General features: G+C 39.5%; 1 protein-coding gene across 6 annotated transcripts in view; it reads right to left on the bottom strand.

Moving 5' to 3' along the window:
• FMN2 (formin 2) overlaps nucleotides 1–23969 on the bottom strand; it is a 345241-nt gene that overhangs the window by 57058 nt on the left and 264214 nt on the right. For all 6 annotated transcript variants that reach the window (XR_015156591.1, XR_015156593.1, XR_015156594.1 and 3 more), the window contains 2 exons: nucleotides 10084–10176; nucleotides 2487–2538 (listed from right to left, as the gene is read on the bottom strand). Coding sequence is in view for 2 of the 6 variants with exons in the window: in XM_086381217.1 (XP_086237343.1) it covers nucleotides 2487–2538; nucleotides 10084–10176 (145 nt within the window). In the remaining 4 variants the exon portion in view is untranslated. The remainder of the gene's footprint in view (nucleotides 1–2486; nucleotides 2539–10083; nucleotides 10177–23969) is intronic.

The following is a 23969-nucleotide window of genomic DNA, read 5'->3' as shown; positions in this document are numbered from 1 at the left end:
CAGTTATCTTACTTTCTGGGAGAACTGAAGAGTTCCGTCAAACAATTTATCTTAAAGTTACATAATTATGTACATACAAAATAGGAACTTGAAGTCCCACTTCTCAGATTGATAGCAAAATTCTATGAATAAAAAGACAAAATTAGCACATAATACTATAATGGTAAGAAATGGAATATAAAAATGATTTGACTTGCTTTAAAATTTACTAACCATTTGACTACTTTTATTTAGTTAGGGAATCATAAAATGACCTGAAAAAATAATATTCCACCGCAGAAAAGAATCCTAACTGATTTGTTGAGGAGAGTTCACTATCATTTTAAAATGAATGAGTCAAGGCTTTTTATTTTCTAAGTAGTCAAATATAAACACAGATGAGTGAAATTCCCTTCAAAGCAAGGTGAAAACAAGTTTGTCCAGTTTACAACACATTTTCATGTGAATATGCTTTTCTAGTAAGATCTCTTACTGTTCACACTTGAAAAAATTATGCATACTACAAAAACCGAGGTATTCCATCCCTACAGCCCCAGACGGTGGAGGGAGGCTAAGGAAGCTGGTCTAGGCACATGGTGTGGCTTCCCAGGTGCTGTTCAAGATGGACCATCAGGGCCCTCGCACCTCACTGGCCGCCCTCCTTCATAGCAACCTTGGTGGGAATACGCAACAACACATGGCCTCAAGACCTTTGGGGACCTTCTCTTTTGGTGTAGAAAAGATGCCCAGGACATTTACAGCCCAACTCAGCTATCACAGTCTGTAAATGACTCTCAAGCTTGCTCTAGAAATTACACCACATACATCTCCCACCAATTTGTCACTTGGTTTCTGGTGGGGTGCAAAGTAAAACTAAATGTCTTGTTATAAGAACACCACTGCCCCAATACAGGGTCAACTGCAGAGAATAATGAGGAAGGCCAGCTCTGCTGTGATGACAGACTAAAATCATGATGGAGGGATAACCGTTTATAAAATGAAGTCAGGCAGCCACTGTTGTGAGCAAATTCCTTAAAATCAATCTCTCTCTCTCTCTCTGGGGAATTGTAGAAAATTCTTAAAGAGATGGGAATACCAGACCACCTTACCTGCCTCCTGAGAAATCTGTATGTGGGTCAAGAAGCAACAGTTAGAACTGGACATGGAACAACAGACTGGTTGAAAATTGGGAAAGGAGTATGTCAAGGCTGTATACTGTCACCCTGCTTACTTGACTTATATGCAGAGTACATCATGTGAAATTCCAGGCTGGATGAAGCACAAGCTGGAATTAAGATTGCCAGGAGAAATATCAATAACATCAGATATGCAGATGACACCACACTTACGGCAGAAAGCAAAGAGGAACTGAAGTGCCTCTTGATGAAAGTGAAAGAGGAGAGTGAAAAAGCTGGCTTAAAATTTAACATTCAAAAAATGAAGATTATGGAATCCAGTCCCATCACTTCACGGCAAATAAATGGGGAAACAGTGGAAACAGTGACAGACTTTATTTTTTTGGGCTCCAATATCACTGCAGATGGTGACTGCAGCCATGAAACTAAAAGATGTTTGCTCCTTGCAAGAAAAGCTATGACCAACGTAAACAGTATATTAAAAAGCAGAGACATTACTTTGCCAACAAAGGCCCACCTAGTCAAAGCTATGGTTTTTCCAGTGGTCACGTATGGATGTGAGAGTTGGACTATAAAGAAAGCTGAGCGCCGAAGAATTGATGCTTTTGAACTGTGGTGTTGGAGAAGACTCTTGAGAGTCCCTTGGACTGCAAGGAGATCCAACTTGTCCATACTAAAGGAAATCAGTTTTGAATATTCATTGGAAGGACTGATGCTGAAGCTGAAACTCCAATACTTTGGCCACCTGATGCTAAGAACTGACTCTTTGGAAAAGACCCTGATGCTGGGAAAGGTTGAAGGCGGGACGAGAAGGGAAGGACAGAGGATGAGACGGTTGGATGAACATGAGTTTGAGTAAACTCTGGGAGTTGGTGATGGACAGGGAAGCCTGGCATGCTGCAGTCCATGGGGTTGCAAAGAGTCAGACACGACTGAGAGACTGAACTGAACTGATGATGGCAAACCTCTACTGTGAAAGTAAGGGTCCTGCAAGGGGAACTCAGGGGCCCACCTGAACTCTGCTTTTGCACATGGAAACTCATGTCCTATAACCAAACCCTTCACACTTTTTCTTGAACTAGTTTCCTGCTGTCTTCCTTTCTGGTGTATTTCCACAGCCCTAAAACCTATTCTAAAGAGAAGGTGCTAATAAGCTATCTAGTCAAAATAATTTGATATAACAGGTTTCTATATCATCCAGAATTATAAAAATAAAAGTCAGAAATCCAATGTATAATTAAAGTACACTGTTAGTTTCTTTTATGCTTGAAAATAAAAACCAAGCTAATGATTGACTCCTTGAGATGAAGCACATTAAATGTTTTATAAGCCTACTCTGAGAATAAATATTAAAGGAAAGTAATTTCTCACCACTTATGAGTCTCTGTCAGTGAGTTCTCCTCTGCTTCTTGGTCAATTTTAGCTGAAAATGCAAGAAAAGAAATAGATGAGATATGATAAATGGTTATAACCATCTCAAACAAAACATATCAAATAATATGAAATATATCTTAATACATTAATGCTAATGTACTCCACCAAAATTTTATTTTTAAAAATTTTTATTGGAACATAATTATAGAATTTTATTTGAAATCTATGAATAGATATGATTTAATAGGTTATATTTAATTTTCATTAAGTTAATACTAGTTTCTAAGTAATTTCTTTAAATTAGTCACATTAACGTGAGAAAATAAAATACCAGGTAACTTGATATTCACATCAAATTTGTCTGTCAAGGATTTAAATTCCAATAATTAGTTGAAAACAATTCTCTCAAGCAAAGGTCTGAAAACCAAGTAAAAACCTAAATAGAAAAGATATGTAATGATCTTTACCAGTGCTCTCCACATCAGATCACAATTGAGTAGATCCAGAGCCGACTTCTATGCAGACATAGGATAAAATACTAATACTTTCTCCTAACTTCAAGTGATGACGTGACAGTGCACCCACTGATTTGCTACTAGATTTGTCTAGAAATAAAGAATGGTAGCTGGACGCAAACCCAAAGATCAAATTTGGGAAAGGAATGACATCACTATTTTAAAATTGTTTAAAATAACACAGAAACTCCCATCACATAAAGTATGTATGGCAATGACTTTCACTGGCCAGTAAGCATTCTAGGAATTTATGTATTACTTTATATACATACACACATATTTGGTACAGAAGTTTAAAATATACTTCCACTTCTTACAATGCTTTTAATAATATTTTTAGTCTATTCCCCTAGATCTCAAAATGTAGTTGTGACCCACTAAATTCATTTCATTCTTCATTAATTATCTGTGACACACAGTTTGAAAATCACTGAGCTACTGGACAAAAAAAAGAAAAAAATCAAAGAAAAAACCACCCTGGAGCTAGTGAAAGAAGTTGTCTTTTCATAATCATTTCCTTTGGGGGCACCCTTGCAGCCATTTGGAAAAATTAAAAGACAGAAAGGAGCAGGGCAAAATGATTATAAATATTGGAACTGGGTGTGAAATCAAACCTGTGGCCACTTGGGAAATGTCAGTGACTGCATCACGACTTAAACAGTTGCCAGCTTGGGCCGCTGTTTCACAATCTCAAGACTGTTTGTTTGAAGGTCTGGACGTCTGCAAAGCCACTGTGGAATGTTATGTTGGTCCTCTGCAGGACTGTCTGAATTTAACAGCAATCCTGGGAGATGGTAGCAGAGGTATGTTTCCCCTTTCCTTTCTGGTTTTTTAGACTGCTTCCATAAAACTACAGGTCAATCATTAGCCATATTAAGAAACAGGATAGATGTTCCATGACTTCACTTTGAAAAATCTCCAATGTTAACCTATTTACTTACAAAATCTGCTTTGGGCTGCTGTATGAAATGGTTTGTTTTCAGAAGTAATTCTAGAACCACAGAAAAGTTTAAGAGAAAACAACAAAGCAACACAACGCATAACACTTTCAGGAAGGACGTTCTTCCAACTGCCCTTGCGTCATTTTTTTTTTTTTTTTGGTAAAATATAGAATTTAAGACTGAGAAAGGAAGAAATTTTTTGGACTATTCTAGATGCACCGAGTAAATGATTTATGAAATTTAACACACCCTAGAATGAGATTCCAGTGATGTGTATTCTATTCTGATTCTGCCTCTGAAATTAGCTTTGTAATCTTAGTCTTCCCTGGTGGCTCAGATGGTAAAGAGCCTCCTTGCAATGCAGGAGAAAGAAAGCGAAAGTCTTTCAGTTGTGTCTGACTGTGATCCCATGGACTATATAGTTCATGGGATTCTCCAGTCAGAATACTGGAGTGAGTAGCCGTTCCCTTCTCTAGGGGATCTTCCCAACCCAGGATTTGAACCCAGATCTCCCACACTGCAGGTGGATTCTTCACCTGCTAAGCCCCCAGGGAAGCCCCGGGTTCAATCCCTGGGTTGGGAAGATCCCCTGGAGAAGGAGATGGCAATCCAATCTAGTATTCTTGCCTGGAAAATCCCACGGATGGAGAAGCCCGGCAGGCTACAGTCCAAGGGGTTGCAAAGAGTCGGACACGACTGAGTGACTAACACACATAGAGAATCTTAGGCAAATAGATTAATCTGTTAACATATACAAAATATTTAGCATAGTGCCCCCAATAATTAGCAGGGGCTACATAAATATTCTTTGAAAATGTTGGATTTCAAGCTCTTGAAATCCTAAAGTGATACAGTACATAATAATGTTTAACTGAATACACCAACTGCTATTGTATCATGCTTCAACATTATATGCAGATAAAGAAAACAGACACTTAACAGCTTTTTACATAATATAAGCCCCTAAGTAGTTGTGAGTGGAATGAAGTGAGTTTCAGTTATTCACAGTGATTCCTTGTGATGTATCTAAAACAGCTTTGGCTTCATTGTATGAACAAGTTTTACTGAATAAACACTATAGTTCAATGTGACAGAAGAATGAGTCTTACTAAAGGAAGAAAACAAAAATAGGCTCTCTGTCCAAACCTAATAGCCATATTACAACCATAAAACCAAATTGGGATAGCAGGGAATACTTTAAATTACTCTGTTTTCCATTTTTTAAAACATGATTTTGAAGCTAAAAGGAGTTGTTTTCTCTGCTGTAATCAGCTTTGATAAAGTCCTGTGAGAGACGATTCTCTTTTGTAGGGCAATCTTAGAAATAAAAAACTTGGGACGTCCCTGTTGGTCCAGTGGTTAAGAATCCACCCTGCAATGAAGGGACGTGGGTTCAATCCTTGGTCAGGGAACTAAGATCCCACAGGCCACAACTAAGATCCAACACAGCCAAAAAAAAAAAAGAAATAAAAAATTTTCTGGAAACTTGGGGTGCATTTCAGATTTCTGGAGACACTGAGCTACCATTTCTCAACACACTGCTTGCAGAAAAACACCACCAACATTTTGTTATCACAATCTTTTAGACACACTTATGATGTTAACTTGGGCTTCCCAAGTGATATGAGTGGTAAAGAACCTGCTTGCCAATGCAGGGCATGTGAGAGACGAGGGTTCGGTCCCTAGAGGAGGGCATGGCAACTCAGTCCAGTGTTTTTGCCCAAAGAATTCCACGGAGAGAGGAGCCTGGTGGGCTACAGTCCGTAGGGTCACAAAGAGTCTACCATGAGTGCAGTGACTTAGCATGCACATACAAGATGTTGACTTAGTGACAAATGCTGGATGTGTTTCTTCAGTTTGTGAGGATGAAACCAATCAAACTAAAATAAAATGTTACTAAGGTAGTAAAAATTAAGGTATTTTTGAGATAACTCTGCCATTCATTTAGGGAGCACTCAACTTAATTACATGCAGTGACCAAAATCTTAGACCAACTGTGTGTTTTATTAGGTTGCTGCTGCTGCTACTAAGTCACTTCAGTTGTGTCTGACTTTGTGCGACCCCCATAGATGGCAGCCCACCAGGCTCCTCTGTCCCTGGGATTCTCCAGGCAAGAATACTTGAGTGGGTTGTCATTCCCTTCTCCAATGCATTCATGCATGCTAAGTCGCTTCAGTTGTGTCTGACTCTGTGAGACCCTATGGACAGCAGCCCACCAGGCTCCTCTGTCCACGGGATTCTCTAGGCAAGAATACTGGAGTGGATAATTGCAGTTTCAGACCATGAATTTTAAATTATTATAACTAGGCTCAAATATATCAAAGTAGGAACCATTACAATCAACATATTTTTGCCAATGAGAAATAAGTTTGTTTATTCCTGAAGTATAAAAATCTGTGCTTTCGGATTTGATGAACTCTTGGAAAGCATTTTCTGAATCCTGCTGGTTGTGGACACATTTTCCCTGCAAAAAGTTGTCAAGATGCGTGAAGAAATGAAAGTCCATTGGTGAGATGTCAGGTGAATATGGAAGGTGAGACAAAACTTCACAGTTCAATTTATTCAAATTTTGAAGCACTGGTTGTACAACATGTGGTCAGGAATTGTCGTGGAGAAGAATTAGGCCCTTTTCTGTGGACCAATGCCAGCTGTAAGCACTGCAGTTTCAGGAGTATCTCATTGTTCTGCTGAGCATACTTCGTAGATGTAATGGTTTTGCCAGGATTCAAAAAGCTGTAGTGGATCAGATTGGTTCAGTTCAGTTCAGTCCCTCAGTTGTGACTCTTTGTGACCCCATGGACTGCAGCAAGCCAGGCCTCCCTGTCCATCACCAACTCCCGAAGTTTCCTCAAACTCACGTCCATCGAGTTGGTGATGCCATCCAACCACCTCATCCTCTGTCCTCCCCTTCCCCTCTCGCCTTCAATCTTTCCCAGCATCAGTGTCTTTTCCAATGAGTCATGTCCATCTCTTTGTGAGTCTGTGGACTGCAGCATGCCAGGCTCTTCTGTCTTTTACTATCTCCTGGAGTTTGCTCACTTTCGTGTCCATTGAGTTGGTGATGCTAGCTAACTAATTTATCCTCTCCCACCCCCTTCTCCTCATGCCCTCAATCTCTCCCAGTATCAGGGTCTTCTCCAATGAGTTGGCTCTTCACATCAGGTGGCCAAAGCATTGGAGCTTCAGTTGCAGCAACAGTCCTTCCAATGAATAGTCAGGACTGATTTCCTTTAGGATTGACTGGTTTGATCTCTTTGCAGTCCAAGGGACTCTCAAAAGTCTTCTCCAGCACCGCAATTCAAAAGCATCAATTCTTTGACACTCAGCCTTCTTAATGGTCCAAATATCACATTGGTACATGACTACTGGAAAATCCATAGCTTGGACTATACGGACCTTTGTCGGCAAGTGATGTCTTTCTTTTTTAATATACTGTCTAGGTTTGTCATAACCTTCCTTCCAAGAAGCAAGCATCTTTTACATTTCATGGCTGCAGTCACTGTCAGCAGTGATCTTTCATTATTAGTATATAGGAATGCAAGAGATTTCTGTGTATTTATTTTGTAACTTGCAACTTTACCAAATTCATTGATGAGCTCTGGTTTTCTGGAAGCATCATTAGGATTTTCTATGTACAGTATCATATCTTGGAGCCCATGAAAATAAAATCTGTCACTGCTTCCATTTTTTCCTCTTCTATCTGCCATGAAGTGATTCAACCAGATGTCATGATCCTGGTTTTCTGAATGTTGAGTTTCAAGCCAGCTTTTTCACTTTCCTCTTTCACCTTCATCAAGAGGCTCTTTAGTTCCTCTTCACTTTCCGCCATTTGAGTGGTATCGTACTGCATATCCGAGGCTGTTGATATTTCTCCCAGCAATTTGACTCCAGCTTGTGATTCATCGAGCCCAGTATTTCACATGTATACACACTTGCCCTTATTTATGTTATACATACATAACCTTCCAAAGGTGATCTTCATTATTCATGGATTCTGTATTTGTGAAGTTGCCAATTCATTAAAATTGATTTTAATTCCAAAATAAACAACTGCAGTGCCTTTGAAGCTGCTCACAGATGTATGCAGAACATTGAAAAGTCTGAGTCACCAGGCACATGCTCCTGGTTAAGGCTGAATACAGTGTGGCTCTGCTTTATTCCAAGTCTCATCCTGTACAAGTGTCCTTTTCTCAGTCTACTGGGATGCAGTTTGGCATCTTTTTACCTCCTTCTTTCCTGGTGATCTCTCTTTTTAAACAGTCCACAAGCATGTAGGTGCAGAGCTATCTAGTGCCCTAAACCTGAGGAGGCTATGGTGTGCCTTATGGAGAAAATACATGTGTTGGGTAAGCTTCACTCAGGGGCTGTCAGACTTGGCTTTGAGTTTGATATTAATGAATTAGCAGTATAGTAAAGAAGGTGTATTCACACATGAACACACATAAAGCAAGACTGTACTTTGGTTGGTTGATGAAATGAGACCAAAATGTGACCAGAGGCTTGAAGAACTGTCTTTACTGCTAGGAACAGTGGTCCAGTATTCAATAATTCAGTGTTTGTGGCAATCTTGTAGAACATAATTATGGCAAATAATGAGAATATATTTATCTTGTTTTATAAATGAAAGGAATATAAAATGTGAAATATTATATGTATGTGTACATACATATGTACATAAATATGCTGTGTTTCTATTATATATAAAATGTTATATGTAATATAATATATCTAAAAAGACATATAGTAATATTTTTAAATTTCATAATAAAAATGAAAAAGGAAAAGAAGTAAAATGTCACTGTTTGCAGATGACATGATACTATACTTAGAAAATGCTAATGATGTTGCCAGAAAACCAGAGCTCATCAATGAATTTGGTAAAGTTGCAGGCCACAAAATTAAAACACAGAAATCTCTAGCATTCCTATACATTAATAGTGAAAGATCAGAAAGAGAAATTAAGGAAACAATCTCATTTACCATCACATCAAAAAGAATAAAATATCTAGAAACAAATATACCCAAGGATATAAAAGACTTATACTTCAAAAACTGTAAGATACTGATGAAAGAAATCAAAGATGACACTAACAGATGGAGAGATATACCATGCTCCTAGATTGGAAGAATCAATGTTGTCAAAATGACCATACCACCCCAAAGTCATCTACAGATTCAATACAATCCCTATGAAGCTATAGCATTTTTCACAGAATTAGAAGAAAAGAATTTACTATTTGTATGGAAACATGAGATAAATAATGTTTAATCAAATTCCAGTATAACTCATTCACTGGGTTATCATCATTACAGACGCCTGAACAACCTGTAAAACGACAGAAGATGAAGCCAGTCTCCAGAGCACTGCTTGGCTTCAGTCTCAGGCCACATCAGTCTCTGGAGAATTCCTGAACTAGGAGAGCCTCCCCAGAGCACAGCTTCATACAGATCTGATCTTCAGAAGATATGCAACATTCCAAAGCAGCAATATGTGGAGTAGTGAGTCCTTTGATATAATCATGTTTCAAGGAATTCAAACAGCAATAGATTAATAGATTTCTCCTATCAAAATTTTTTTGTTTCTTTAATATTGCTTGAAATTTTCCACTGCTGCTTATTTCATAGGAATATAGGAAGAATCAAGAATATAATATTTATAAAGCTTTTATGGACCTTGGGGAAAATGTGTTAAATATCCAGGAGTATTTATACATCCTATAAAAATAGAATATAATGTTTTAAAGATCATAAAATTGTCAATGTACTTTGTTTTGTAGCACAATGTTTTGATAAAGCAAATACCAAGTTGAACTGAAGTTGTATGTGTAGATAAATCTTTAAAGAATATCTAACTTTCTATTACAAAAAGCATAAAAATTGTAATGCCTTTATAAGTATATGCCATTTTAACTAATAACTACTGTATTTACTGTCATTAAAAAACAGTAATAATGAATATTATCTACAAAACAGCATGTTTAGCTAATTGCTCTTCTGTCACAACTGTATGATTTATGATACAACATTTATTTTTCTGTGATGTTAAAATAATTCCTTTTAAACCAATGCCTATTTTTCAAAATGCCTTCTACCTTTCTGCTGAGTAGGGAGGAAGTGCAGCATCTTTTCAGAATTTACCTTGAATAATAAATTGTTCCATGTTTTCTTTGAAAGGCTGGATGTGCTCTTTTGAGGACACTTGGTAAACTTTCCCCGCTTCAACTTCACAGGCTGAAATTAAAGAGAAAACAGTGTTCAGAATGTCACACTGCGAACAGTGCACTGAAACAATTACAAATCGTTTTAGGAAATCCTGTTAACCATGGCAACTGACAAATGTCAGCATCCGATGCTGTCAAAAGAAGCCTAGCATCAAGGCTTCACTTTAGGGGATTATAAAAAGAAACTAAAAATATTATAGTTGATGTACACATTATGTTAGTTTCAGATATACAACACTGATTCAACTGTGATTTAAATACATAATGGAATGAATACCATAGTGAGTATAGTAATTATCTGTGACCATACAAAGCTATTACAATATTACTGAGTATATTCCTCATGCTGTATATTAAACCCCATTCAGTTCAGTTCAGTTGCTCAGTCGTGTCCGACTCTTTGCGACCCCATGAATCACAGCACGCCAGGCCTCCCTGTCCATCACCAACTCCCAGAGTCTACTCAAACTCATGTCCATCGAGTTGGTGATACCATCCAGCCATCTCATCCTCTGTCTTCCCCTTCTCCTCCTGCCCACAATCCCTCCAAGCACCAGGGTCTTTTCCAATAAGTCAACTCTTCACATAAGGTGGCCGAAGTACGGGAGTTTCAGCTTTAGCATCAGTCCTTCCAATGAACACCCAGGACTGATCTCCTTTAGGATGGACTGGTTGGACCTCCTTGCAGTCCAAGGGACCCACAAGTCTCCAGCACCACAGTTCAAAAGCATCAGTTCTTTAGTGCTCAGCTTTCTTCACAGTCCAACTCTCACAGCCATACATAACCACTGGAAAAACCATAGCCTTGACTAGATGGACTCTGTTGGCAAAGTAATGTCTCTGCTTTTGAATATGTTATCTAGGTTGGTCATAACTTTCCTTCCAAGGAGTAAGCGTGTTTTAATTTCATGGCTGTAGTCACCATCTGCAGTAATTTTGGAGCCCCAAAAAATAAAGTCTGACACTGTTTCCCCATCTATTTCCCATGAACAACAGACTGGTTCCAAATAGGAAAAGGAGTACGTCAAGGCTGTATATTGTCACCCTGCTTATTTAACTTATATGCAGAGTACATCAAGAGAAATGCTGGGCTGGAAGAAGCACAAGCTGGAATCAAGATAACCTCAGATATGCAGCTGGCACCACCCTTATGGCAGAAAGCGAAAGGGAACTAAAAAGCCTCTTGATGAAAGTGAAAGATGAAAGTGAAAAAGTTGGCTTAAACCTCAACATTAAACCCCATTACTTATTTTATATTAAATGCAAGATTATACCTCCTATCTACATTGCCTTTTTCAACCATCCCTGCACCCCTACCCCAGCAACCATAAGCTTATTCTCTGTATCAATGTATCTTTTCTGTTTTGTTTGATTATTTGTTTTGCTTTTTGGATTCCACACATAACTGACAGGCATACGACACTGTCTTTCTCGCCTGACATATTCCACTTAGCATAATACCCTCCAGGTCCATTTGTGCTGCTGCAAGTAGGAATCTTTCCTTTTTCCACAGCTGAATAACATTCCACTGTGTGGTAGGTGAAATGTGTGTGTGTGTGTGTGTGTATATATATAAACAGATATACACACATATGTATATGTAAAACATGTCCTCTTAATCCATTCATCTATTGGTGGATACTTAGGTTGCTTCCAAATCTTGGCTATTTATAAATTAGGCTTCAACAAACACAGGGGTGTATACATCATTTTCAGTTAGCATTTTTACTGGTATAAATACCCAGAACTGGAATTCAGAACTGGTTCCAAATAGGGAAAGGAGTACGTCAAGGCTGTATGTTGTCACCCTGCTTATTTAACTTATATGCAGAGTACATCATGAGAAATCCTGGGCTGGAGGAAGCACAAGTTGGAATCAAGATTGCCAGGAGAAATATCAATAACCTCAGATATGCAGATGACACCACCCTTATGCCAGAAAGTGAAGAACTAAAGAACCTCCTGATAAAAGTAAAAGAAGAGAGTGAAAAAGTTGGCTTTAAAACTCAACATTCAGAAAACTAGGATCATGGCATCTGGTCCCATCACTTCATGGCAAATAGATGGGAAAACAGTGGAAACAGTGACAGACTTTATTTTTTGGGGCTCTAAAATCACTGCAGATGGTGACTACAGCCATGAAGTTAAAAGATGCTTGCTCCTTAAAAGAAAAGTTATGACCAACCTAGACAGCATATTAAAAAGCAGAGACGTTACTTTGCCAACAAAGGCCCACCTAGTCAAAGCTATGGTTTTTCCAGTAGTCGTGTATGGATGTGAGAGTCGGACTATAAAGAAAGCTGAGCACCGAAGAATTGATGCTTCTGAACTGTGGTGTTGGAGAAGACTCTTGAGAGTCCCTTGGACTGCAAGGAGATCCAACCATTCAATTCTAAAGGAAATCAGTCCTGAATATTCATTGGAAGTACTGATGCTGAAGCTGAAACTCCAATACTTAGGCCACCTGATGCAAAGAATTGACTCATTTGAAAAGACCCTGATCCTGGGAAAGATTGAAGGTGAGAGGAGAAGGGGAGGACAGAGGATGAGATGGTTGGATGGCATCACCGACTCAATGGACATGAGTTTGAATAAACTCCAGGAGTTGGTGATGGACAGGGAGGCCTAGCATGCTGCAGTCCATGGGGTCACAAAGAGTCAGACACGACTCAGCAACTGAACTGGACTGATGATATTTCTATTTTCAATTTTTTGAGGAATCATCGGTGTTCTTGCCTGGAGAATCCCAGGGACAGGGGAGCCTGGTGGGCTGCTGTCTATGGGGTCGCAGAGAGTCGGACACGACTAAAGCAACTTAGCAGCAGCAGCAGCAGCATACTGTTCTCTACAGTAGCTGCTTGAGTTTACATACCCAGCAACAGTGAATGAGGGTTCCCTTTTCTCCACATTCTTCTCACCAATAGTTATTTCTTGTCTTTTTGATAATGGTCATTCTAAGAGAAGTTAGGTGATGGCACATTGGTTTTGATTTGTGCTTTCCTGATGATTAGTGATGTTGAAAACCTTTATCGTGTGTTTGTTGGCTATCTTTTTGTCCTTTGGAGAAATGACTGTTCAGGTCCTCTGTAGTTTTTAATTGGATTGTTTGTTCTTTTTAATATTAGGTTATAAGATTTCTTGATATAATTTGAATATTAAGCCTTTATCCAGTATATTATCTTCTCCCATACAAAATATCTTCTCCCATACAGCAGGCTGCCTTTTCATTTTGATGGTTTCTTTGGTTGTACAAATGCTTTTTTGTTTGACATAGTCCCATTTATTTTTGCTTTTCTTACCCTTGCCTGAGGAAAGACATCTAAAACATGTCCCTAGGACCTGAAACGAAAAATAATATACTGCCTATATTTTCCTGTAGGTATTTTGTGGTTTCGGGTCTTACATTTGGCTCTTTAACCATTTTACCTGTGAATATGTTGTAAGAAAATAGTCCAGTATCATTGTTTTGCATGTGGCTGCCCAGTTTCCCCAAAAGCATTTATTGAAGTGGTTGTCTTTCCCCCACCACATAGTATTGACTTCTCTGACATATATTAATTGACCATGTAAGTGTGAATTTATTTCTGGACTTTCTATTTTGTTCTAGTGATATATGAGTCTGTTTTCCTGCCAGTACCAATCATGTTTTGATTACTGTATCTTTGTAGTGTAGTCTGAAGTCAGGGAATGTGATTATCTTCAGCTTTGTCCTTTCTCAAGATTGCTTTGGCTTTTGGGGTCATTTGAGGTTCCATAAAAATTTTAGAATTTATTCCAGTTTTATGAAAAATTCCACTGGTATTTTGTTAGTGACTATGTAGATTACCTTGGGAAGTATGGACATTTTAGCAACATTAATTCTTCCAATCCATAGGCATATGTCTTTCCATTTATTTGTCTTGTCCTCAACTTCTTTCATCAACATCTTAGAGTTTTCAGGTCTTTCCCCTCCTTGGTTAAATTTATTCCCAGGTATATTTTATTGATACAATTGTAAATGGATCATTTTCTTAATTTTTCTTTCACATAATCATTATCAGTGTATGGAAATGCTGCAGATCTCTGTGTACAGTAAGTCCCCTATATACAAACAAGCTCTGTTCTGAGAGCGCATTCATAAGTCCAATTTGGTTGTAAGTCCAAGAAAGATGGTCTAGGTACCCACCTAACACAATCGGCTATTTACTGCTGTTTTACACTTGTGTTCAGACATCCTGAGCTTGAAATAAAGATACTCTACTACTGTACTTGTTACAACACTGTAAAGCACACAGAAGCACAATCACTTGTAGAGAATGCACACGAGTGACAACGTATGCCAGACACACGGACTAACTTATGTGACTGGATATGTGAACAATGTTCGCATCATTCAAAGTGTGCAACCTGAAGGTTCATATTAATATGTGCGGGACTACTCTATTAAATTCTGTACTCTTTTAAAACAATTTTTTTTTCTGATTCAACTTTCTTTTTTTTATATTTTATTTTTTACCTTTACAATATTGTATTGGTTTTGCCATATATCACCATTAAAAAGAATAAATTTGAATCAGTTCTAATGAGGTGGATGAAACTGGAGCCTACTACATAGAGTGAAGTAAGCCAGAAAGAAATTCTGTACTCTTTAACTCTACTAAATTCATTTATTAGTTCTGGTAGTTTTTTGGCGGTGTCTTTAGAAATTTTTATATATAGTATCATGTCATCTGCAAACAGTGACAGTTTTACTTCTCCCATTCCAATTTGGATTCCTTTTCTTTCTTTTCCTTGTCTGATTGCTGTGGCTAGGACTTCTAAAACTATGGCGAATAAAAGTGGCAAGATGGACATCCTTGTCTTGCCCCTGACCTTAGAGAAAATGCTTCTTGCTTTTCACCAGTGAGTATGATGTGTGCTGTGGGCTTATCCTACAGAGATTTTGTTATGTTGAAGTATATTCCCTCTATACACACTTTGTGGAGAGTTCTTATTGTAAATAGAAGTTGAATTCTGTCAAAAGCTTTTCCTACCTCTATTAAAATGATCATATGATTGTTATTCTTCAGTTTGTTAATTGAGGAGGCTTTTCAGAGTCTATGTGCCAAGGCTTTCATCCTAGTCATTTTGAAAATGACTCCAGGTATAAGACACAAAAAAGATTAAAACACTGATTCTAATGTGCATTATTGTGTGAAGGAGGGAGGGGAAAGAAGGATGCTGACTGGGTTCATAGCTTTGGAGGCTTTGGGATGAAGCACACAGGAAGAAGAGTATTTTTCAGAGAAAAGAAAATTAATTTGCTTTTCAACTCGCCGAGTTTTAAGATGCCAGTGGAACATCCATGTGTGGCTTCCAGCAAGCAGCTGGGTGTATAAGTCTGCAGATCAGAGCAATACAGGAAAACTCTGAATAAGACCACTTGAGAAAGCATGTCTAGTGCGAAGAAGAGCAAGCCAAGGTTGAACACCTGAGCAATGCCAACTGTAATGAAGAAGCAGAGGAAGAGAAGGCTATGAACACAGAAGATTTAGACATTTAGAAGGAAATGTCAGATATTATAAGGAGAACCAGGAGTGAGTGGGACCAGTGAGTTCCAATGAGAGGAATTCTCAGTATTTTTGGTCACTCTCCATAAACAAGTGATGCACTTCCATGGACAAATCGAGTGCACAGGCTACAAAAATTTAAGAGGTAAAAGCACAAAAAAGGTAAAACGTAACAGCTGTAACTTTCAAAAAGACAGTCAGCTTTTCTGTGCCTGAGTCTTTTTAACTGTAATACACAGTGATAGAACCTGCTTCTTGGGGTTGTTACAAGGAATGTCAGTTAATGCATGTAGAGCACTTAGAATGGAGCCTGGTACATGTTAAGGCCCATGTAAGTTTTCAACACCATTACTGCTATTATCTTTAGTTTTATCAGCAACAGTAGCAGAGCAGGATGGCCTGGAGGCTAACAGCATGGGTTCTAGAGACTGGGTTTATAGCTTACTTACCAGCTGTGAGTCTTTGGCCAGGTATGCACCCCCTCTGTGCCTCAGTTTCTTCATCTGTAACATGGGGTTAATAACAGTGTCTACTTTGCTATGAAGATGAAAGGGTTTTGCATAGGTAAATATGCAGAAGACTACTGGATACACAATAAGAGGATTATCAGGTTTGCTACAGTTACCACCACCACCAGAGGGACAGCTTCTAACACACAACAAGAACAGGGAACTCTCATCTCCTAAGCATTGCACCGAGGCAATGCTTCAGACTGTGGGAATGACATTTATAGGGACAAACTCAGACATGTTACTGTTTTCCATACTATTATTGTATTCTTTACTGGTCTTCACTAACTCTGATCTGCCTCACACTGATGATCAACGGCCACATGACGTGTGGATGTTGTGGGTGACACACTTGGACCAGATGAGCGTCCAGCTCTCTGTCACCACCCGTGATACCCCTCAAGGTATCTCTCTTCTCAGAGAGGAGGGGCCGTAACTTCAGAGTCAGCAAAGGCATGAACCTCCGTGCGGTGTGAGCAGGCCTCCAAGTTGCTTTCTGGTAGGGAGGTGGTCTCGGCATAAACACATGACGTGGGGAGTGCACATTGTTGGCAATGGGCCTTCTTCTCACATGAGGCCTCAGGAAGCACGAAAACACTTACTTATTATCATAAGCAATACCATAGAGGTCACTTAGATCATCTAAATGCATTCACTCTATCAAGTGAGGGCAGTCCAAAGCAAAACTAAAATAATTCTAAATTACTTATTTGACATATGTAGTATCTATGTAAACAGCATACTTTTATATAACAAAATTCCACAAGTTGGTACCCTGTAGAATTTAGGAAGAGACAGTGGTATTGATTCTTTAAGCTTCAACCTTGAATATACTGAATGACACCAAAACATTCTAACCTGTGTAAGACATGGAAGCAACCTAGATGCCCATCAGCAGACGAATGGATAACAAAGCTGTGGTACATATACACAATGGACTATTACTCAGCCATTAAAAAGAATACATTTGAATCAATTCTAATGAGGTGGATGAAACTGGAGCCTATTAAACAGAGTGAAGTAAGTCAGAAAGAAAAACATCAATACAGTATAATAATGCATATATATGGAATTTAGAAAGGCAGTAATGATAACCCTATATGCAAGATAGCAAAAGAGACACAGATGTATAGAACAATCTTTTGGATTCTGTGGGAGAGGGCGAGGGTGGGATGACTTGGGAGAATGGCATTGAAACATGCATATTATCATATGTGAAACACATCGCCAGTCCAGGTTGGATGCATGAAACAGGGTGCTTGGGGCTGGTGCACTGGGATGATCCAGAGGGGTGGGAAGGGGAGGGAGGTGGGAGGGGGTTCAGGATGGGGAACAAATATACACCTGTGGCAGATTCATGTTAATGTATGGCAAAACCACTACAATATTGTAAAGTAATTAGCCTCAAAAAAATAAAAAGACATGATGAAGTCATGAAGATTAAGTACCATGCAGGCATACACAGTCCCAAGCTTAGGGCACACATGGGGACATTTTCAGTGATGGGGCTCAGTACTACTGAGGCCAGCCTTTCTACTGATTCATCTCTCATCTTCAGACAGTCCTTCGTTTAGTACTGACCTCTGCTTGCCTCTCAATTCACACCCTCACCTTACTGTCATCTGGCACAAAAGGGAGGCTTATCTTAGGATAGTAAGTTTTGTTTCAAACACCAATTCTGATCACATAACAGTAGATAACTAAAGCATCTACTCTCTTCAAAAAAAATTCTGAAGAATCAAAACCTAACTCAACAAGGGAGATTACCTTTTGTTTTCCTTTAAATTTAATTAATTTATTTTTGACTATACCAGCACACATGGGATCTTAGTTCCCAGACCAGGAATAGAACTTAAGCCCCCTGCACTAGAAGCCCAGAATTTTAACCACTGGATCCCCAAGGAAGTCCCTACCTTTTCTTTTCTTTCTCTTCATTTTTATTAAACAGAAGTTCACTTTTAAATTTTTATTTATTTACTGTTTTATTTTTGGCCTCACTGGGTATTCATTGCTGCACTTGGGCTTTCTCTAGTTGCAGCAAGCAGGGGCTGCTCTTCATTGCAGTGCACAGATTTCACGTTTCAGTGGCTTCTCTTGTTGTGGAGCACAGGCTCCAGGCACACAGGCTTCAGCAGTTGTGGCACATGGCCTTAGTTGCTCCTCAGCAGGTGGGATTTCCCTGGACCAGCGATCAAACCTGTGTCCCCTGCTTTGGCAGGTGGATTCTTAATCACTGGACCACAAAAGGAAGTCCCCTACCTTTCTTTATTGAAATATAATTGATGTACAAATTATGTAAGTTCCAGGTATACAATATAGTGACAAACAGTTTTAAAAGTTATACTCCATTTTTAGTTATTTTAAAATATTGACTATGTTTTCTGTATTATAAAATGCATCCTTGTAGTTTATTTTATACATGACAGTTTGTACCAACCACTCCTCATTCCCCATATCATCCCTCTCTCTCCCTTCACCCAACAATTAACTACTAGTTTGTTCTCTATAACTGTGAGTCTGCTTTTTTTTTTTTTTTTTTACTAAATCCACTACTTTGCAATATTTTATAGTTTCCATGTAAAAGTGATATCACACAGTGTTTGTCTTTCTATCTTTTTTCACTCTGCAAAGTACCTTCTAATTCTATCCATGTTGTTGTAAGTGGCAAAATTTCATTCCTTTTTATGGCTGAGTAGTGTTCCATTGTGTATGTGTTTGTATATATGTGTGTGTGTGTGTGTGTGTGTGTGTATACATCTTCTTTATCCATTCATCTATTGATGCACATTTAGGTTGCTTCCATATCTTGATAACTGTGAATAATGTTGTTATAAATATAGGGATGTACGTATCTTTTCAAATTTGTATTTGTGTTTTTTTTAAAGACATATACCCAGGAGTGGAATTGCTGGTTCATATGGTAGCTCTATTTTTAGTTTTTTGTAAATTTTCTATAGTGTTTTAAACAGAGACTGCACCAATTTACATTCCCAACAACAGTGCACAAGGATTCCCTTTTCTCCATATCCTTACCAACATTTGTTATTTGTGTTTTTTGATGATAGCCATTCTGCGAAGCGTGAGGTGATATCACATTGTGGTTCTGACTTGCATTTCCGGAGCAGTCAAGAGTCTTCTCCAGTACCACAATTTGAAAGCATCAGTTCTTCAGCACTCAGCCTTCTTTATGGTCCATCTCTCACATCTGTACATGACTACTGGAAAAACCATTCCTTTGACTATTTGGTCCTTTGTTGGCAAAGTGATGTCTCTGCTTTTCAATATGCTATCTAGGTTTCTAAAAGTTTTCCTACATTTCTCAAAGTTTGCTGTGAAGAAGCAACTGTATTTTAATTTCATGGCTGCAGTCACCATCCACAGTGGTTTCAGAGCCCCCCAAAATAAAATCTGGCACTCTTTCCACTTTTTCCCCTTCAGTTGCCATGAAGTGATGGGACTGGAAGCCAAGATCTTAGTTTTTTGAATGTTGAGTTTTAAGCCAGCTTTCCTATTTCACCCTTTCCTCTTTCACCATCATCAAGAAGCTCTTTAGTTTCTCCTCATTTTCTGCCATTAGAATGGTATCATCTGCGTATCTGAGGTGGCTGATATTGCTCCTGGCAATCTTGATTCCAGCCTGTGCTTCATCCAGGCTTGTGCTTCATCCAGCCTGGCATTTCACATAAAGTACTCTGCATATAAGTTAAATAAGTAGGGTGACAATATACAACCCTGTCCTACTCCTTTCCCAATGTGGAACCAGTCAACTGTTCCATGTACTGTTCTGCTACTTCTTTGACTCACATGCAGGTTTCTCAGAAGACAGGTAAGGTGGTCTAGTATTCCCATCTCTTTGAGAATTTCCCAGTTTGTTGTGAAATACAGAGTCAAAGGCTTTAGTGTAGTCAATGAAGCGGAAGTAGATGTTTTTCTGGAACTCCCTTGCTTTCTCCATGATGCAGCAAATGTTGGTCATTTGATCTCTGGTTCCTCTGCCTCTTCAAAACCCAGCTTGTACATCTGGAAGTTCTCACTTCATGTACTGCTGAAGCCTAGCTTGAAGGATTTTGAGCATAACCTTGCTAGCATGTGAAATGAGTGCAACTACAGGGTAGTTTGAACATTCTTAGTAACGCCCTTCTTTGGGACTGGAATGAAAACTGACTTTTTCCAGTCCCATGGCCACTGCTGAAATTTCCAGATTTGCTGACTTAAAAGTACTAGACAGACTTTTGTCAACAAAGTAAAGTCTCAGCTTTTTAATATGCTGTCTAGGTTTGTCATAGCTTTTCTTCCAAGGAGCAAGTGTTTTTTTTTCATTTCATGGCTGCAGCTACCACCTGAGGCGATTCGGGAGCCAAAGAAAATAAAGTCTGTCACTGCTTCCATTGTTTCCTCATCTATTTGCCATGAAGTGATGGGACCAGATGCCATGATCTTGGTTTTTTGAATCTTGAATTTTAAGCCAGTTTTTTCACTCTCTTCTTTCACCTTTATCAAGAGGTTCTTTAGTTCCTCTTCTCTTTCTGCCATAACAGGGGTGTCATCTGCATATCTGAGGTTATTGATATTTCTTCAGGCAATGTTGATTCCAGCTTGTGCTTCATCCAGCCTGGCATTTTGCATGATGTACTCTGCATGTAAGTTAAATAAGCAGGGTGACAATATACAGCCCTGACATACTCCTTTTCCAGTTTGGAACAAGTCCATTGTCCCATGTCTGTTCTAACTGTTGCTTCTTGACCTGCATACAGATTTCTCAGGAGGCAGGTAAGGTGGTCTGATAGTCCCATCTGTTTTAAGAATTTTCCAGTTTGTTGTGATCCACACAGTCAAAGGCTTTGGCATAGTCAATAAAGCAGAAGTAGATGTTTTTCTGAAATTCTCTTGCTTTTTCTATGAACCAATGGATACTGGCAATTTGATCTCTGGTTCCTCTGACTTTTCTAAATCCAGGTTGAACATCTGGAAGTTCTTGGTCCACATACTGTTGAAGCCTGGCTTGGAGAACTTTGAGCATTAATTTGCTAACATGTGAAATGAGTTCAATAGTTCAACTGTTCGAACATTCTTCAGCATTGTCCTTCTTTGGGACTGGAATGAAAACTGGTCTTTTCTAGTCCTGTGGTAACTGCTAAGTTTTCCAGATTTGCTGGCATACTGAGTGCAGCACTTTCACAGCATCATATTTTACAATTTGAAATAGCTCACCTGGAATTCCATCACCTCCACTAGCTTTGTTCGCAGTGACACTTCCTCAGGCCCCCTTGGCTTTGCATTCCAGGATGTCTGGCTCTAAATGAGTGATCACACCATCGTGGTTATCTGGGTCATTAAGACCTTTTTGGTATAGTTCTTGTGTGTATTCTACCCACCTCTCCTTAATATCTTCCACTTCTGTTAGGTCCATACAGTTTCTGTCCCTCAAGAGCCCAACTTTGCATGAAATGTTCCCTTGCTATCTCTAATTTTCTTGATGAGATCTCTAGTCTTTTCCACTCTATTGTTTTCCTCTATTTCTTTGCATTGATCACTAGGAAGGCTTTCTTATCTCTCATTGCTATTCTTTGGAACTCTGCATTCAGATGGGTAGATCTTTCCTTTTCTCCTTTGCCTTTAGCCCCTCTTCTTTTCTTGGCTATTTGTAAGGCCTCCTCAGACAGCCATTTTGCCTTTTTGCATTTCTTTTTCTTGGGAACGGTCTTGATCACTGTCTCCAATACAATGTCATGAACCTCCATCCAAAGTTCTTCAGGCACTCGTCTATCAGGTCTAATCCCTTGAATCTGTTTGTCACTTCCACTGTATAATCATAAGGGATGTGATTTATCAGGTCAAACCTGAATGGCCTAGAGGTTTTCCCTACTGTCTTGAATTTAAGTCTGAATTTTTCAATAAGCAGTTCATGATCTGAGCCACAGTCAGATCCTGGTCTTTTTTTTTTTTTTTTTTTTGCTGCTTGTATAGAGCTTCACCATCTTCAACTGCAAAGAGTATAATCAATCTATGACCACCCATATGTGATACTCTCAGGGGAGCACCTAAGGGGCAGGATTTCACTTCTCTTTGACAGTGATGCTTGTATCTTTGGTACTCATGGCACCTAGCAAAGGCCTATCGTGCCTCAGGCATACAATAAATATTAATGGCACCCCACTCCAGTACTCTTGACTGGAAAATCCCATGGACGGAGGAGCCTGGTAGGCTGCAGTCCATGGGGTCGCAAAGACTCAGACATGACTGAGTGACTTCACTTTCACTTTTCACTTTCATGCATTGGAGAAGGAAAGGGCAACCCACTCCAGTGTTCTTGCCTGGAGAATCCCAGGGATGGGGGAGCCTCATGGGCTGCCATCTATGGGGTTGCACAGAGTCGGACACAACTGAAGCAACTTAGCAGCAGTAGCAGCAGCAAGCAAACTATATGACCTACCACATGCCCAAGGTCAGGGGTGGCAGCCAACAGGAGCTACCCCACACCCAAGGTCAGGGTGGAGGTCGAGAGGAGCTACCACACGCCCAAGGTCAGGGAAGGTGGCAGAGAGGAGCAACTCCATGTCCAAGGAGCAGCGGCTGCACAGGCACAGGAGGGCTGACAGGAGATACTCCACGTTCAAGGTCAGGAGGGGTGGCCGTGAGGAGCTACCCCTCGTCCAAGGTAAGGAGCAGTGGCTGCGCTTTGCTGGAGCAGCTGTGAAGAGATACCCCACGTCCAAGGTATGAGAAACCCAAGTAAGATGGTAGGTGTTGTGAGAGGGCATCAGAGGGCAGACACACTGAAACCATACTCACAGAAAACTAGCCAATCTGATCACGTGGACCACAGCCTTGTGTAACTCAATGAAACTAAGCCATGTCATGTGGGGTCACCCAAGATGGACGGGTCATGGTGGAGAGGTCTGACAGAATGTGGCCCACTGGAGAAGGAAATGGCAAGCCACTTCAGTATTCTTGCCTTGAGAACCCCACGAACAGTATGAAAAGGCAAAAAGGTAGGACACTGAAAGAGGAACTCCCCAGGTCAGTAGGTGCCCAATATGCTACTGGAGATTAGTGGAGAAATAACTCCAGAAAGAATGAAAGGATGGAACCAAAGCAAAAACAACACCTACTTGTGGATGTGACTGGTGATAGAAGCAAGATTCAATGCTGTAAAGAGCAATATTGCATAGGAACCTGGAATGTTGGGTCCATGAATCAAGGCTAATTGGAAGTGGTCAAACAGGAGATGGCAAGAGTGAATGTCGACATTCTAGGAATCAGCAAACTAAAATGGACTGGAATGGGTGAATTTAACTCAGATGACCATGATATCTACTACTGTGGGCAGGAATCCCTTAGAGAAATGGAGTAGCCATCATGATCAACAAAAGCGTTCGAAATGCAGTACTTGGATGCAATCTCAAAAACGACAAAATAATCTCAGTTTGTTTCCAAGGCAGTAATCCAAGTCTATGCCCCAACCAGTAATGCTGAAGGAGCTGAAGTTGAATGGTTATATGAAGACCTATAAGACCTTTTAGAACTAACATCCAAAAAAGATGTCCTTTTCATTATAGGGGACTGGAATGCAAAAGTAGGAAGTCAAGAAACACCTGGGGTAACAGGCAAATTTGACCTTGGAGTTCAGAATGAAGCAGGGCAAAGGCTAATAGAGTTTTGCCAAGAGAACGCACTGGTCATAGCAAACACCCTCTTCCAACAACACAAGAGAAGACTACATTTGGACATCACCAGATGGTCAACACTGAAATCAGACTGATTAT

This window comes from Bos grunniens, chromosome 28, assembly GCF_055505025.1.
Source record: "Bos grunniens cultivar Pamir isolate PY7600 chromosome 28, Bosgru_T2T1.0, whole genome shotgun sequence".
Classification (NCBI taxonomy): Eukaryota; Metazoa; Chordata; class Mammalia; order Artiodactyla; family Bovidae; genus Bos; species Bos grunniens.
This window is presented reverse-complemented; position numbering and strand designations above follow the sequence as displayed.